Below are 18,920 nucleotides of genomic sequence, written 5' to 3' on the forward strand. Positions count from 1 at the left end.
GCTTCTGAATGTTGTTTGAGCTGTACTCATTCAGGCAAGTGGAGAGCATTCCATCACACTCCTGACTTGTGCCTAGTAGATGCATGACAGGCTTTGGGGAGTCAAGAGTTACTCTCTACAGAATTCCCAGCCTCAACCTACTCATGTGGCCACAGTATTTATATGGCTAATCCAGTTCAGTTTCTAGTCAACAGTAACCCCCTGGATGTTGACAGTGGGGGATTTAGTGATAACAATGTCATTGAATGTCAAGGGAGATGGTAAGCTTTTCTCTTGTTGGAGATGGTCATTGCCTGGCACTTGTGTGGCTAGAATGTTCATTGCCACTTTTCAGCCCAAGTCTGAATATTGTCCAGGTCTAAATGGTAATCAGTAGGAGGTTTCCTTGCCCATGTTTGACCTGATGCCATGAGATTACCTGGGGTCCAGAGTCAATGTTGAAGAGTCCCACTGTACCAACGCCCCTAGTGGATCTGTCCTGCTGGTGGGAAGAACATATCCAGGAATAGTGATGATGGTGTCTGGGCAACGTCTACAGGGTATGATTCAGGAGTATGCTTGAATTACGTTTGACAGCTCTACCAATTTTGGCACAAGCCCCCAGACGTTAGTAAGGAGGACTTTGCAGGGTCGACAGAGCTGGGTTTGTTGTAATTTCTGATGCCCAGGTCAAAGCCAGGTGGTCCCTTAGGTTTCATTCCTTCTTGACTTTTCTGTAGCAGTTTGATACAACTGAGTGACTTGCTAGGTTAATTCAAAGGGTATTTAAGGGTCAATCACATTGCTGTAGATCTAGAGTCTCATGTATGCCTGACCTGATAAAATCTGCAGATTTCCTTCCCTAGAGGACATTAGGGACAAACAACAATGGCTTCATGGTCACTATTAGAACAGCTTTTAATTCCATCTGCTGTGGTGGGATTTGAAAACGTGTTCCCAGAGCTTTAGCCTGGGGCTCTGGATTACTGGTCCAGTGACATTACCACTGTCTCCCCCATTATTAAAGACTAAACTATATTTTAAACAGCAAATGCTGAAAATACTCCACAGTCAAATATTGACTGGCCTGGTGAGCATTTTTAGCATTTTCTGTTTAGATTTCTGATTTCAAGTATCACAGTATTTTTCCTTTTGTACACTTTGTGTCCTGCCTTTTTAAAATTAATATATATTTTTCCTATTAGCTATCATATATCAATCAAGAAATCTAAGAAAAGTTCAGTTTGAAAATAAGCAGTTGGCAATGTGTCTTAAAACCTAATAAGATGTGATCATCACTTGCTCCTTCATATTCAGGTTACTTCTTACCATTTTCTCTGCCTCCATTTCTGCAAGGCGGGTCCTGTGCTTTCGACCTAATCGCAAGACCTTTTTCCAAGTGTAGTAATATTCAACACATTGAGCCACTGTCTTGGACTTTACCTGTATTAAGGTAATCAAGTTAATAGTGTTGCATTACAATCAGAATTTCATATTCACACATTTGTTTAATAACAGAAGTTTTACATTAAACAGAGCTTATTTACCATTGTAGGAATGATTGCAGGTGGAAGTTACATATCCTCCTATAAACAAATAGAAATTTACCTCTGTGTTTGAGATAGTGGGGGTGGTTTACTAATATGCATGTTGTATTCTCTTATCTGGTTTTCCTTCCAGCAATACATTATTGCTGAAGAAAATGGACTCACAATATTACAGCAGTGCAATCCTATATCTATGATATGCTACAGCATTTCTCCAGCACTAGAATTTACATTCTTTCCTTGCACCTCTCTGAAGTGCCTTGCATTTTACAAAAATGTTTAAAAGCACTATATAAAAGGAAGTGGGAGTAGTAGTTCAACAGGAAAATACTGCGGATGCTGGAAAACTGAAATAAAAAAAGAAAATTCTGGGACTACTCAGTAGATCTGGCGATATCTATGAGAGGGAAACAGAGTTAACATTTCAGGTCAATGGCCTTTTATCAAAACTGGGGAAACAAAAATATATGTTTGAGCAAGTGAAAGGAGTGGGGGAAGGGTGGGAAGAACAGCAAAAGTCAAGTCTCTGTGATAAGGTGGAGGGCAGGAGATTAACTGGCAAAATGTTTCATGGTACAAAACCAAAGGGACTGGTAATGGGACAAGACATAAAATGTGCGTCTTGAGGAGGTATGAATGGCAGAATAATGAACAGCTGCGCCAAGAAGGTAAACAAGTCTGTAAAATATTCAATTGTGCAAATTTGATTTCTGAAAATAGCAGTGTTAAATAAAGGTAAATTACATTTTTATACAACAAAAGAACGAAGGTAGAAAGTTGAAGTCCAAACAGCTTTAAGTTGGGAGAAAATAAGCATTGGAGGAAAAGAAAACAAATTTGCACTGATATTTTTTAGTATGCAGAGTGCAATTGGATTTGAATGCAATAAATACTTTTCATATCCAATTGTAATTGAAACAATTTCTTCTTACTGTTTCATTTTATCATGGAGGAACTATTATTTTGAGAAAAGCAAATCTTGAGAATATGTGCACCTTTAGGGATGGAAACCAAACCTTGTGCTCCAAGCAGGAGAAAACACAAAGAAATCTAGACAGTGACTAATTCTATACTATAAGTGCCTTTGGAGCAAGCTAATATGTATCTTTTACAAACCTATGTGGTAGAATGTAACCGTAAGGAAATATTCATTTTCACATTTGCACCTCCTAGAATGAGACCCATGATAATCTAAGAAGGCAACTAGAGGCAAGAGGGATGGAGCTCCCTTAAATGTGGCACAGAGCAAATCTCATTGATTTTATGGGCACCCAGGAAAGGTGCTGATATTTATTTCAAATACAGTAAAATGCTTGGCGCAGTTGACACCTTTGCTGAAAGACATGTTGAAATTCCACATTTAGTAAACTATAAATGTGCTAACAGTTTCAAGCAGAAGACCTATGACTATCTGACCTGCCCACACCTCTTCCGCCACCCCCCCATTCACTGCATTTTCCTTGGTGCTTTTATAATAGTTGAGAGTCCCATTTGTTGACAAGAACCTTGTCTATTTCCTGCTTGAAATTTATCAAGCTTTCTTGTTTCACCACCCATGCAAGTAATCTGTTCCACTTAGTTGCCAGTCTTTAAGTTAAAGGATTCATCTTACATCGCCTATTCGATTTGTGGCAAACACGGCCCCTTTTGCTTCAATTCTGTACTTAGCAGGAAGTTTAGTCGGATCCAAATTGTTCAGAGTTTATTTTTAAATTGAATTCAGTTTTTCAACATCTCAACAGGCCCATTTATTGCACACATCTCAATGTACTGATGTTGCTGAAAGTGTTTGCTATGTTGCAAGTGTCTAAAGTGAGCCAGGGTATTGGTATTCTAACAAGGTTGATGCAAGATTGTCTGCACACCATTACATAACAAATAAGCACAAACAATGATGGTTCAATCTGTGTGCTGATTCAGTTTTATTTACGTCAGATTTAAGTTTGCTCCAGAACAGGATGGAATCTTGATCACTAAAGTTGTAGAAAATATGATCAAAATCAATCTCTTCAGCCAAGGACAATCTAGGAACCTGATACTATCCAAGTCAGTTAACTCACTACTGACAAGGGATCAAACTTGGAACCTCCTGGTTTGTGTGATGTGGAGACTTTCTGTCTTTATCAGCTGAGACTTTAGGAGAGCTCAGCACTGATCTCTGTTACACCAATGTGCTGTGCCAGGTAGCATGCGAATGCACGTTTATTCCCATATTGGAAGTTTTCTTCTTGGCTGTCAGCTAGGTAGAATAGTGCTTTCTTATAAAGAAGGCTAGCAGCCATGTTACCTGGAGATGATTTCATACCTCCTATTAACCAGCTACAGTGGCTTAAGCAGTACCTTGACAGTAGGTTGCTTGCGAGTCCTTGCTAGGCAATTGTAACATAAAGGGGTGGGAAAAAAACTGTACTGACATAAGCTGCAACAACAGACTAATGTTTGTGGTATAATTTGTATTTTTCAGGTTGAAATTATTTGTTTTATGTTTAAAAAAACTAAATGGATTGCCCGAATATTATAAGAAATGGCTGTAAAATCATATGGGAAGAGTAAGTCTGAGGTTACTTGATCTGAATCCAACTCACAAATAGGGATGAAAAAGAGTGAGAGTGTAAGTATGCTACGACTTATAAGTTTGATTATTTTATTTGTATTAAATATTAACAAATTCCATTCTACTAGAGATACATTTTGACACAAAATTGCCTATTACTTCTGCTCGAAAATCTAACAAGGATTAAGATCACACTCTTTACATTAATTTCAAACAAAATCTGAAGCTTCCATGGGTCCAATTTTACTTTTGTGCATTTCATCTTAAAATATCTGTAACAAGAAATTGCATTGCAAGCTGCAGCAATTATCTCATTTTGCAGTGAAGTGAAAACTATATTTTTGGGACAACAAAATGTACCCCCACCAAAAAACTAAAAATTAAAATAATACTTATACCCAGAGCATCAGAGACAATGTAAATAATTTAAACAGCAGGCATAAAACTTTCGTTGAAATCAGTAAAGAAAGATGAGTGCAAGCTACAGATAGCATGTGGAAACACTAATGTTTGAAAGTGCTGGATATACAAAACTTTAATTATCAGACTTAACTAATGAAGTGCAGGCTGGTGCATAATTACATTAGAATGATGTCAAATTAAACCATATTAAAGTTCATAACTAAATACTTTACAGCACATATCTTCATTGATCATATACAATTTAATTAATCAGAGTGTTTGGCATCTGGAAGCCACATCCTGAGGGTGTGGTAGAGGCAGATTCAATCATGGCTTTCAAAAAGGGAACTTGGTAAGCACCTGAAAAGAAAACAAAATTGCAGAGCTACAGGAAAAGGGCAGGGAATGGAGCTGCCTGTGTTGGACTTGCAGAGACCTGGCAGAGATACAACAGGCCAAATGGTCTCCTGTGTTGTAACGATTATTTTATTGGCTCTGCCCCACTTACTTCAACACCTTAAGGAAAATTCTTAAACATCCCAAAGGATAGCTGATAAATTTCTCATTATCTACCTATACTTACACCTTTGTTATTCAAAATGGACAGATGTTTTTCACAGCTAACATTTGAGATCCCAGCAAAGAAACTATCGACCATCTTTGTCTGCTCATATTCCAACAACTCTCTCCCATTTCTAACTAGATGTTTATCGGGCTCCTTTTCAAGCAGTCAGCTGACAGCGTCAACTACTTTTACTAGGGGTCTGATCCACATAATCAGGTGCATCCATCTGTGCATGCCCAGGCACATAACCATCTGGAATTTTGCAACTGAAATTTCATCTGAGGCTTATTAACTTTGTAGCTGCGTTACCTAGTTCTGTGCTCAAAGTTCAAGTTTAACATCACCATCCCTTAGAGAAGCTCTCCTTTTATAAAGCAGTCAGAAAGCTACAATATGTTATAGTGATGATAATATGAAAATGAAACACAGCCAATAAATCCATCAGCTCTTCTGGCAGCTCATTTGTTAAATGTGATATTCAATACAGAACTCTAGTTTACAGGTTCAAAACCTTGAATTACTGATCTCAGTCAGGGCATTCGTAGAAGCACTACAGCTGTTGAGGAAAGAGAAAAAAAAATCAGCCAGATTTGACTGCTCTTGATGATTACCAAGTCAATACTGCTATAAGGGATATTGGTGGGGACAAAAATACGTTGGCCACAATCCATTATCCAGTTAACATCTGAAGAATGTCACACAGGCGAGGTCAACTCCAGTGCAACTATACTCAGCATAGATTTCAGGAGAGAAGGGAGTGGGGGGGATGAACAAAAAGCAGTCAGCGAGCAGACAGCAGACTACTGGAAGATGCTTGCAGTCACTCAGTGAGGGATAGGGGGATCCCTGGCCAGGGGGCCAGATCAGCCAGTTGTACTTTTTCATCCGGCGTCGTCACCACCACCGCCACCACCACCACCAAACAATCACATTGATTGCTGCACTTGGCCAGACACCACCATGTTCTAATGCCTGAGCCTCAACCACGGTCACCTGAGGCCCAGGCTGTGGGGAAAGAGCGAGGCCCCAGACCTAGGAGCAGAAGCGCAAGGCAAGGATGGGAGCTGTCAGCTGTCAATTGGTTGGTGAAGTGAGAGTAACCCGGACAGCCACAGTGGGTGGCCTACTCTAGGGCCTTAAATAGGAAAAAATCAACCATGATTAGGCTGACCAGAATGATGTGTGCTGTAGGGGAAATGGAGAATAGAGGACGACAGGAAAAATTACTCCCCATTATGTTATTCACTTTTCAATAGGAGAGTCAGTGTACTAAATGCTCAGCTCTCAACTCAGAACTTCATTTCCCAGATGGATCTGACAACAGAGATACAATCCTTTCCAGGATAGAGGAACTTGTTGGGCAGTGCAGAAATTAGAAGTTCCACACTTTAAACTTGACAATGAGTAACCTGGGGCAGGGAAGAAAGGGAGCAGGACACCCTGTTCCATGGCAGCTCACACCCCTCCCACTCCCAGCCCAGGACTGGGGCTCAGCCCCTGCAGACTGAGGAAGAGGTCCAGCCTCAGACTGAAAATTGGCCAGATCCTTCCGTTGTTGAATCACCAGGAGAGCATAAGGGGGAAAGAAACAGACAGACAGGCAGGAGAGAGAAAGAGAAAGAGAGAGAAAGAGATCTGACATGAGGCTGAAATAAGAGCACCACAAGTAAAGCGAAGGGGAAAAAAATCAACCAAGGGCCCTGTTCCAGATCACATATGTACACAATTCTGGGACTTAAATCTGCTGAGAGTGAGCACACGTTTAAATTTTTGCCTCAAGCTGGTGGCTGTTGGGAACATAGTTCCCATTTGGTTGTCATTTAAGTAGAACTATGAGGATGCGGCAACACCATGTGGTGCTAATGGTCACCAATATAGAACATATAAAAATAGTGCAATTATACAACAAAATGGAAGCACTGTGCACTTGGTATAACCCATTGACATAAGATGTAGGGTAACTAAAACACTATCAAACAATAGAGCATTTCAATGTTCTAAATTTGTTCATTGTAGAAGTTAAATCAGTTCACAGTTGTTGGCTACTGATTGAACCTTCCTTGAAATCGAGTCAGATAAAACTCCTCCCCCGCCCACCATCGGTGTGGAATCTCCAATGTGCATTCCAGAAGATAGCTCAATTTGAAAAAAAAACACATGATCAAAGACAACCAGTCAGGAATTTCCTCAAGATGCAGTCTCCATTTCTAATACTATTGCAAAGAACAGGAGAACGTAACATTCACATGGCCCACGTAATTCTATGTATTTAGCCAGAACATGCTGAGCTACTAACAAAATTGAGGAAAGTTATCAAGAAATTGATTTTAAAAAGGGCTAACTCTCAATACCCAAGTTCCGACCTATCCACTACAGAAAACAAAACAATGAGCAGTGCCAAACATAATACCACGATCGACCACAAGCCACACATCCCTGCACACAGGTTGACAAACTTGTGTCGTGGATACAGTGCACTGAGAATTTACATTATGTGAAGAACTAAGAACTGCACATGATAGATTTTCAAAATAAGCTAAACTAAAATGTTGCACAGTAAAGTGAATTCTTATTTCTGTTCCTGTGCTGTAAAAGTATTAATTAACTCTCATGATGGTTGGCAGCAAGTCCAATTTATAAACACGTGGAAGACAAGAGACCGAATACTGCTGGAAAAATAACGGCATGTTAACACATGCTGTTATCAATTCACCAATCAGCTAGCAAGTTTAAGGGGTTAAAAGGTCCAGGTCTCCAAAGCTTGCTAGATTTACACCATTCTGCCATTTGCTTTACAAAAACAGCATAATTTTTAAGAATCCATTGGATTTGCACATTAATTTCCCATTAAATTTGCTGCAGGATGTTAGGGCTGAAACCTAACAGCACAAGACCTTTTTCCACAAGGTGATATTTCTTAATCATAGAAAATTTCAAAACAATCTCAAGATTTAAATTAACAACTGACCTACCATCAACTGTCATTTGTGGAAGTGTGTTTCAAACTTCTACACAGCAACCTTCGTGTGTAGAAGTGTTTCCCAACTTCAATCCTGAAAGGCTAGGCTACGTTCCCTAACCAGGGGAAATAGTTTCTCTCTATTTATCCATCTATTCATTTCTCCTTAACCTTCTAAATTCCAGGCAATACAACCAGAGTTTGCGTAATTTCTCTTCATAATGTAACCTTAGGAGTTCAGGTATCTGGTAAATCTATACTACACACTCTCCAAGGCCAATATATCTTTCTTAAACTGTATACAGTCAGTTGCTATTGTAGGTTTTAAAAATGTCATTCTTTTTCTTACTTTTCTCTCACTTAATCAAATCTTTCTTTCCATACTTGATTTTACTCAAATTCATCCTCCTTCTTAGCCATTCCTGTTTCTTTCTCAATTCTTAAATTTTACTAGTTCAGGTGATGCACCGTTGGCCCTACTGTTCATCAAACCACCAGATGCCCCACTGCTCCTGCCGTACCATCATCAGCTCACATTACAGGCCACCTACGGAAAATAAACGAGCTGAAGAGTGCAAGAGAAAGTTTAACTAATGACATGCATCACATGTCCCACTGCAGTAAGATCTGGGCTATACTGTATGTTTGCAATTGAAATTTAAGAATAAGACTTCAATATATCCTTGTCATTCTTTAATATAGCATGGGACAGTCCCTAAAGCAATTCTCTTACCATTTTCTGAACCAGGAAGAAGTCCTTATTATGTACACTCAGAGCTTTGTTGAATAGTTTCCTCTCTGTCGTTGTCCACTTGTCAGAGCCTAAGAAAAGGATAGAATTTAAAAAAAAAAATCAAAGACCACTTTGCTGAGATTTATTACCCTTTAGTATTTCTACCCGTAATTTTTGTTCTCTTTAATGGCATATAGCTTTGACAATCATGACTGGAGACAGACTGCCAAAAAGGCAGGGACCCTGACCACTGCCTCAGCTGCTCTTCATTCAGCTGCTTGGGAGTACGTGACTGAGGCCAACAACTACCTTCTCTTTGATTTTCCTCTATTCTAGCAGCTTCAATTGTCCAAGTGTTTCTCCACTTTATCATGACAGAGATGTGAATGGAATAAAACCTAGAATTTGCACATCTTTGTTCCAATGTGCTCCTCTGTTCATCACACAAGTCTAATTGTTTGGCTGTTTACATCCAGTAGCCTTGATCAAAAGCAGTGATTCCATCCATCATAAACTATCCACTGGCAATCTAGTCCTAATTCTGACCACTGGGGGAATCTAGAGTATACTTCTCTCTGTCTGCAAAACAGCCATTCATCACTAATCTTTGCTGTCCGTCCCTTAGTCAATTTTGTGGCCACACTACTACTGTCACTTTAATTCCATGGGCTTCAATTTTACTAACAAGTCTATTATGTGGTACTTTATCAAACACCTTTTAAAAGTGATTATACACAATGTCAACTGCACAACATTCATCAATCCTCATTGTATAAGTAGTTCCAAACAACAGCCACACAGATTGTAAAGCTGGTGTCAGTTTGCCAGATATTAATTTGACAAGTGAAGCATTGGCTGTTTCTGGTGTTATGGGAACTTAAGTCATATTAAGAAAAATGGATTAATTCAAAGAACTGAAGTTAGTTGAACACATTTGCCTTTAACAAAACTATGCCGTCATTTATTGATCCTTATTCTTCAAGTGACAATGTTGTGAATTTTCCCCATCATAGCTGGCAGGCTGACTGGCCTGTTGTTGCTGGGTTTAGTCTACTCCGCTTTTTTGCAACAGGTGCATAACGTTTGCAATTTCCCTGTCACCACTTCAATTTTTAAGGGAGATTGGAAGATTGTGGCCAGAACTTCACAATCGCCACTCTTATTTTCCCAAGTAACCCACCTGGACTGGGTGTTTTTTTTTTTACTTTGAGCCCAGATGAAATTCCAGGCATATTGACTTAAATTTGCTTTTGTACATTTAAATAATATTCTTACATTGATTACAAAAATTAGTCTTAATCAACCCACTTTTTAACACCATCCCTCTTTTGCATAAAAGGTTTATGTAACTTATTTCAATAAATGAAACTTAACATTTGGAAGGATTCCAGCATGTAGAATTTGTGGAGAGAGGTATGTACAATGATATGGAACAAGATCTAAAAAGGTAAAGATTCAGCGTAGCAAGTTCTCTTTCTACCTATTGCGATTATACTATTACATTAATTAAGCATAAACTTAGAATTTTGACCTATTAATACTTTCTATTGCACAACAGTTACATTACTGGTAACATTATATAGTGATCTGTTCACAACAAGGTTGCTTAAATTTCTCTTGATATGATTTAAGTTTCCATAACACCAGAAACAGCCAATGCTTCAACTGTCAAATTAATATCCAGCTTTACAATCTGTGTGGCTGTTGTTTGGAACTATTTATACAATGAGATCCTGCCTGCTGGTTCACTACAGTCAGATTATTCAATGAGGTCCTGCCTGCTGGTTCACTACAGTCAGAATATAGTTATATCTCCAAGTACAGGAAATATTATCAATGACAACATTGCGGATAACATTAAGTACTAATGACCATTCAATTCCATATTCTGGCAGACCAATAGAAAATAAAATACAACAGTAAATTAAATCTCCTTGAGGGCCAGAGGGTAGGGGAGAGAGAAGTGAAAGAGTGAATGCAAGGAGGCAGCACAGCACTGCAGTTGGATGGAACTAGGATGATGCATGCAACAGGTGACCAACGTGATACCGGCCATTCTGTGCTCCATCCAAATCAAATTTACACACCATAGAAAAATTGAGACACAGATAGATTGCTGACATTAATTAATTTTTGAAGTAACAGTTAGATTTTGATGCTAATTAACTACTCATATGTGCTGTTAAAGGTAAATATGTCATTCCCAAACACCTGAGACAGGGAAAATGGTATCACTATCAGAAATAGCAAAAGAAAGAATGAGCATGTGGGGTTTTCTACTCTAATAAATTTTAGGAAAGAGTAAAGGAATTAAAACGAAGAACATGATGAAGAGAAGTTTCATCCTTATAACTGACAGAGATGGGAAAGTACAGAATAATCATATTTGGGTCACTATCTCAGCAATATCTTGGATCAAAAGAAGTATGACCCAAATAGTGTGGGGGTTGCACCAAATTCAGGACGGTCACTGAATGACTGAGTTTCTTTCATCTCCTATAATATTACATAATATATTCAAGAATAAGTGCATTATTATTTACCAACAGAGGCCTCAGAAAGCGAGCTAACCTGGTGCAGAGAATCAAATATAAACCTATTAACATCACACTATAAATTCCTATGGTACCTTAACATGATGAAACAGAGCCAGATTTAGTTAAGAAACAATCAATAAGACCACAGCCAAGTCAATTTGGTTTCAAACATGTACCAAACCAGAGTAATCTTTCACATACAAATACTATTTTCCCTCTTCTTATCAACTTTCTGCTTCCTGCTCTTCCAAAAGTCTTGGCCCATCGATGAAGATATGTCACTGGGTACCAGCTGGGTCCAACTGCCCATTATTCTCTCTCACAGTTGATTGTGTTGGTAGACGATTTGACTACGGAAAATCATAGTGCCAAATCCTGTCCTTATTTGATGATGCCACCTGCACTTCCAGCAGAGTTCACTAGACACATCAGAAGGAAGTCTTAACCTAAAGCTGTTGCGGCCAATTGCAGTTTCCTCAATACTGACAGGATAAGAACTAGGAGATAAACATCACACGTCTCATTGCAAAGAAACTTATCCTTTTATTTTAGTGCCAATAATAAACAAGGTGATATAAGCCCTTTAATTTTTTTTTTGGATGTGGGCATCACTGGCTACTCCGACATTTGTTACCAATCCCCAACTGCCCTTGTGATGGTAATGGTGGGCCTCCTACTTGAACCACTGAAGTCCACGTGGTGTAGGGCCACACTCAGTGCTGTTAGGAAGTAAGTTCCAGGATTTTGACCCAAAGACAGTGAAGGAATAGTGATATGTTTACAAGTCAGGATGGTATGCGACTTGGAGAGAAACTTGCAGATGGTGGTGTTCCCATACTTGTCTGTCACTCTTGTCTTTCTAGGTATTAGAAGTTGCTGCAGTGCATCTTGTAGATGGTGGAGGGAGTGAATGTTTAAGGTGGTGGACGGGGTGCCAATCAAGTAGGCTGCTTTGTCATGGATATTGTCGAGCTTCTTGAGTGTGGACAGTATTCCATTACACTCCTAACTTGTGCCTTGTAAATAGTGGACAGGCCTTAGGGAGTCAGGGGATGAGTTATTCATTGCAGATTTCCTAGCCTCTGACCTGGTATTGTAGCCACAGTATTAATATGGCTAGTCCAGTTCAGTATCTAGTCAATGGTAACCTCCCAGGGTGTTGATAGTGGGGGATATTCAGTGATGGCAATGCCATTGAATGTCAAGGGAGATGGTTGGATTTTCTCTTGTTGTAGACAGTCATTGGCTGACACTTGTGTGGTGTGAATTTTACTTGCCACTTATCAGCCCAAGCCTGAATGTTGTCCAGGTCTTGATGCACATTGACAGGGACTGCTTCAGTATCTGAGGAGTCACAAATGGTGAGCATCGTGCAGTCGTCAACGAACATCCCCACTTCTAACCTTATGATGGAGAGAAGATCATGATGATTAGCCATGGGGTGATGCCCTGAGGAACTCCTGCAGTAATGATGTGGGACTGAGACAATTGATCTCCAACAACCACAACCAGTTTCTTTTGTGCTAGGTATGATTCCAAATCTGACCACAATAGTGTACGATACCAAGTAAATTTATCCCACTTTAATCCACGATGCAATGACTTGATGATAATGAACAAAATTAGTCAAAATTCTTCTATTCTCTATATGAAAAATATTTGGAAAATGAAAACTGAAGTCACTTATTTAAAAAAGTCAGGTTTGCATAAATAAAACTTGAGAAATTACACATAGCCTTAATGCAGCAGTTATTATGCATACCATGCATTTTTGCTGTAGAGTGATACTTATTTTACTGCATCTAAGTGAGGTTATTAGACACTTCTGACATATACCACTATTAACTTTAATTACTAGACAAACAAATTACTGGTACCATTTAAGTAGAATAATCTGTTATTGTCTGTAACTGTATTATTTTCAGAACCAAATCAAGTAACTTACACTTTATTTTGATACAAATTACATTCTTGTTTAATTCACAGCAGATGAACCTTGACTGGATTTTGGTAAATTGGTTCCCTTTAAGTTGAATTACATGGACCCCCGGAACTGAAAGTGAGACAAAGCCTATCAACTCGCAACATAAAAACAGAAAATACTGAAAATACTCAGGGTCGGGCGGCATCACTGGAGAGAGAAAAGCAGAGCTAACATCTCAGGTCAAGGACCTTTCATCAGAGCTCTAGTTTGTCCCCATTACAAGAATATATCAATTTCCACCCCGTTTGCATAATGGGCCAGCCCTGTACCTTCTTCCTGCTGCAATCATCAACCTGTTTCTTTTCTGCCTGTATCAACACTATTAACATTCACTTGTGATGAAACTCAAATAATTAGCGTTAATCTGAAGTCTGAGGTCAGAAAGCCTCTGGACTTTTGTGCACGGGCCAACTGGGGAATGGCCACACACGTGCGGTTCATTTATTTCACTTTATTTAGGCTGGGAACTGGTCCTGCGCACCTGTGCAGAAGCAAGGGAGGGCAAAAGGCATGAAAAGCAGGTCAGACGTCCTGAACCGGAGCGCCATTACCAAGTAGGTGCTCCAGTGTGTAGGACACGGGAGGAGGATAGGGAGAAGGTCCCGAACCAGGGAGCAGAACAGGGAGAGGTCCCAGAACTAAGCTCCAGGTAAGGGACAAAGACAGGGATCAGGACTAGGTCCCATTAAGTTAAGCTAAAAGAAAGGAGCAGAGAAATAGGCTCACATTTAAAGAAAGAGTTGCAGTGAGCAGACGGAGTGAAGTGGGCTTGAGAGAAGCCCTGAAAATCCAAGAAGGGAGCCGAAGGTTGGTGATTCTGTGCTGCGGACCGTTGGGAAGGAGGTGTCCCTTTGAAGTAATGGTGTTCTGCTTGGAATGGCCGAAGATCTGAAATTGTCCTTGGAAGGTGACACTTGAGTGCAATTGGAAACCCAGGGAAACAGAATCTCGGAAGGCGAGATTAAAACCCTGCGAAATGCGTCATTGTTGAAACCGCCTGAGTGGGAGCAATTTTTGAAAGAATTCCAAGGTGAGGTCTTCAAATATGGTGATTGGAAACCCTCTTGAGAAAAGCAGAGTGTAAGTGAGGTTGGTTGGTTGTGTCACAAAAGTCTGGATGGCTTGTTAAGAAATGCATGGAATCTGCTTTGGTTGTACCTGTCATTTATTGGGGCGTGGCCAGTGTGCGTCAGGGAGAGAAGACAGGGGTTTTAAGTTCTCTCAGATGACAAAAACTACAGGGCTATTGGGACAGTAGTTAACTGAATAATCAGTTATAAGACTCAGTGAAGTGATGAGTTTAGCAGAGGTGCTGCTGGAAGATTGAGTTTAGGGGACTAATTTGTTTGCTCTGCAGTTAAAGAAACAGTGAGTTTAGAGTGCAGTTTTTGGGCGTCTCGGGGAGAGATACGAATTGGGTGAGAAGCACGAAGTGAATGCTCAGGAAATCACCAGAAGAAAACAGTTTGCAACTGTGCCAGTCCCAAGTGAGAAACCTTTGTGTCAAGCTGGTGGTAACTCTTCACTGGTTTATATGTGTCTCTAAAGACATCACCGAAGTAAAGTAAAAGTAGGAATTTGAATTGTCTTCTTGTGTTTGTATTGAAAACTTTCTAACCTTTCTGTCTGGTGTAATATAGTTCACTTTCCTTGTTTAAATAAATATTTTATTCTTTGTATTAAAGGTCATCAGCAGACTCCTATAAATTTTGGAAAAAAAAAGTTAAATCTATCAAGCCAGGTTTCATTCTGGGATCTGACTTGTCCAGCATTAACAGCACTGTGATCATTTACTTCTTAGTTTTGTTAGTGTAAAATATGATACTATCACTCAGTTACATTTAGCTTGCACTTTTTCCTCAGCTTTATAAACTATACCATACCACAAATAAGTCCAATTTAAATACCGACTTTCTACTTCTCAGACTCCTTTCAAATATGAAAGGAGGTTGGTTTCTCTAGAAAAGGTCCTTCAATCAACCCAGTTTCCTTTCATTTATTTCTATTGTCTTAGAATATTAGTCTAAGAAATAAATCAATGCAGTGAGCATACTGTAGGTGGGATCAAGACTCAACTACATAATGTTTCACAATCACTTTCCCCCACTGGCTTTTTAGGATCTTGTAAAGTATTTGTAAAATTAATGCAGAGGCAATGTGTAATTTATTGATACTATCTTCTTTAATTTCCTTAGATGTTTTTACTTGGTCCCTCAGAGTCCTTGCATTTCCTCTATACCCAGAGATAAAAAGAAGAAAATATGCCCAATATGGTGATTTTTCTCCCTGATTTGAGATACTGTAACATTTTCTGGCATAACTGCATACTGTACGTTTTTCATTTATGGTTAGCCTATCCTTTTTGATTTCTAAACTAACTTCCAATATTTGCACTTAAAACAGAAAATCTTCCTGTCAATTTGCTATGATATTCACCCAAAATACCATGCACATATTTGTCTAATGTCACTATTTTATTCAGTGGAGAAATACAATATATTCACATGTTGTAACTGAGGATGTTCTCAGCTTGATTTGGACACTAGATACTTTGTCTTACATTCAGCACAAATCATCACTTTCATAGGCAAGTGCACACTTATGAATCAAATGCTAACCTTATCAAAGTAGTAACCCACAGTTAGCATTCACAGGGTAAAGTGATGTTACTGAGATAATTGAATATATTGCAAGGTCCTTCCTGCCATTTTGAAGCAGTTTTATTCAGTGTAGCAAAATAATCTGCAAACTAGGCAAATATCACTCTTTTACAAAATTTTCATGAGATTCTCCATGAAGGTGTTTTCCTGAACCAGAAAAGCTTATACTTGGAATTGCATGTTCTTGAGTTCTGCTGCTAGCCTCAGCTTCTAAGTGGTCTGGTGTGACAGAAATCTACTAAGGATTCTAAACATCAACTTCCTGTGCTAAAAGCTGAACTCAGACAGTGGAGTCGCAAAAAAGTGCTTTTCAGAATTAAATACTACTGTTACTCACAGTAGGGTTCAACGGTATCAGGCTGGTTTCCCAGGAACCTGTTTTCAGCCATCCACCCATTCAGGACAAAACCAGGCTGTGAAAGCCAGAATTACTTTTCTTAATGATTTTGTCTTGATGATAAAGTAAGGGAAAAAATGAAACCTGGACAATAACATAACCAGCAACATTCTGCAATTTTCACAATCATTTATTCCCAATTAAAATTATAGCTAAATTTTATAATTTTGTAGTTTGGTGTCAAGTGTCTTATTTTATTTAGCGGATTAAAAACTAATTTACCTGGAAACTTGTAACAACTGTGGGAGGTGGATACAGTGGAACATTTATTTGCATAAAGAATGAATTCAATTGTGAAAACTATGCATATGTACTGTTGTTGCATTATCACATATTATGTATCAAGCATGGTTGGTCACCTAATTTTAAAAATGACTTAAGTGGAGAAAAATAAATTTGTTGGGTTTCTTCAGAGTGCAAACAGCAGAGCACAAGACTGTGGTTAACACCATATGCAGCTTATTGCAAGTGATTCATTGGTAATTTTCTGGCTCATGGAACTCTACAATGACAGAGCATTTGAAAACAACTGCAGAGATGGTGTTGAGCTCAATTTTAACTTGGGCAAGTAGGTGGTTTTGAATGGTTTAAAATCAGGCCCATTGAGTCAATTGAGGAGGAGGAAGGAAAGAGAGAAAAATCATTAAATTAACTCAGCAATATGGTTCAGGGATGAGCAACCAATGCTGGCCTTGCCAGTGACACTCACATCCCATGAAAGAAAGCAAATGAGAATAAAAAAGTATAACAATCATTCCTAACAGTCATCCATAGTTGAAAAAAGGAACTGTTTCTAAATATTTGCATTTAGAAGGCCATTCCAGACAGCAATAATTCCAATGGGTAAGAAGATGTATAAAGTGACGGATCATACACCACTGTTTAGGGAATGTCTGCTTTCCAACGAGTAGAGCTATCAGATTGCTTAACATAAAAGTCAAACAAGAGCGTGTGTGAAAATAGATAAAATGTTAATTTGGGAAAATTGGTTACTCGTCGATCAAGTAACATAATTAATATTAGGAAGTTAGGAATTAGAAAGCAAAGTCAACCTCAAGTATGTGGTACAGAAGCAAGTAAATCAATTTTTGAAGAGCGAAGGGATCTGAATATATAGTAAGGGGACAGGTAGGTGAAGTTCAAGCCCATCAAAAGGGAGGTAAATTAACTTTTATATTTCAAAAAAATCTTAATGTTCACATCAGTAGCTTAGTTACAATACATCAGGATCCTTCAGCTTGCTTAGAATGCTGATGTAATTTTGGTCTTCCATTGGTGAAGCACATCAGTGGAACTGGGGATTAAAAGTGACTGCCGATTTGGCCAATTAGGAAAATTACAAATAAAGCTTTGCAAAAAAAAAAAGATGCTCCTGATCCCACAAAAAAATCTTTCCACCCACTGTCAGTTTCTCTTTGACACCCCCAAATGTTTCACTGCTTACACAGCTCCATAGAAGAGTTGCCGGGTTTCCCCCTCCCCAGGCCCCACCCCAGATGGGTGAGCTACCTGCTTGCTTATATTACTGCATTGAGGCCTGAACGTAACAATGGTACAGGCCTTAAGAGCATTATTCAAGTGGTGGCTTATGAAAAATCCTTTCATTTCCACCATGTAAGCGATGGGGTGGATCAGACCAACAATGCTCTGAATGTTGATTTGTATAATTTGGCTTAAGGGTGTCAAAGTTCAGCTGTGGTTGTAGCTTTGCTATTTTTCTACTGAACCTCCATGAACTGAGACGAACAATGCAACTTTACTGGAAACCAAGGCGACCAAAGGGCAAACAAAAATCAGAGGCTACAAAAACAGTATTAACCAATAAAAAAAGTACATGGGAAAATGCAGATTGGAGTACCTCAAAATGAAAGAACAAAAGTACACAAGGATTTTGCAGCATTAACAAGTCCACAAATAGTCAGAACTGAACAACTGAAAAGTTGATCCGCCATTGACCAATCAAGAGACATAAAACTTGCAAAGACGCAGGAAATTAACTCTTATTGGGAAATATCTAATACTTTACTGATACTTTGAATATGCGAGAACAGATATCCATATGAAATTATTAAATCTCCTTGCTGGAAAAGTTTGTAAGCGTCAATGCAAAATTAAAAAATGCTTCTTTTTTCCTATTTTCCCCCCAGTTGATTTTATCGTGACCAGAGAAAAAGTTCATTTAAAATAAGAATAATTAAAAGTGTTTGATTGGAGATGGGGAGGTTGGGCGGGGGGGGGGGTGGGGGGGAAGAAAGCAAAGCCAGTAATTTTGGGCCAGGCCCCCAATGTTGGGGTTGAATGCAGGTCTTGACCCACACCATATCGGAAGCAGTGAGCTGACATCCATTTGGCCTGAATTGGCCAATTAGTGGCCAGAGGGTGCAATTAAGGACAGAGAGGGCTCTTGAAGCAGGAGGGCTAACAGGAGAGATGGCGTTTGTCTTGTGACAGCCCTCAGCACAGTTAAAATTTTTAAATTTAAATAATGGTCATAGCTGCTGGGCCACCATTGTGCAGGGTGTCAGGAAACTATCATTTTTCCTAATATTATTGTAGGATATTTTAAGCAGGCTTATTTGTGGGGCTAATTTAATTCAACTAGA

At 39.1% G+C, this 18,920-nt stretch overlaps 1 protein-coding gene across 4 annotated transcripts in view; it reads right to left on the reverse strand.

Annotated features, from left to right (window-relative positions):
* Positions 1 to 18,920, reverse strand: part of LOC121293545 (transcriptional-regulating factor 1) — an 82,027-nt gene that overhangs the window by 14,497 nt on the left and 48,610 nt on the right. For all 4 annotated transcript variants that reach the window (XM_041216580.1, XM_041216598.1, XM_041216589.1 and 1 more), the window contains 2 exons: positions 8,740 to 8,828; positions 1,309 to 1,422 (listed from right to left, as the gene is read on the reverse strand). In XM_041216580.1, coding sequence (XP_041072514.1) covers positions 1,309 to 1,422; positions 8,740 to 8,828 — 203 coding nt within the window. The remainder of the gene's footprint in view (positions 1 to 1,308; positions 1,423 to 8,739; positions 8,829 to 18,920) is intronic.

The sequence above is a fragment of the Carcharodon carcharias genome, chromosome 2 (assembly GCF_017639515.1).
Source record: "Carcharodon carcharias isolate sCarCar2 chromosome 2, sCarCar2.pri, whole genome shotgun sequence".
Lineage (NCBI taxonomy): Eukaryota > Metazoa > Chordata > Chondrichthyes > Lamniformes > Lamnidae > Carcharodon > Carcharodon carcharias.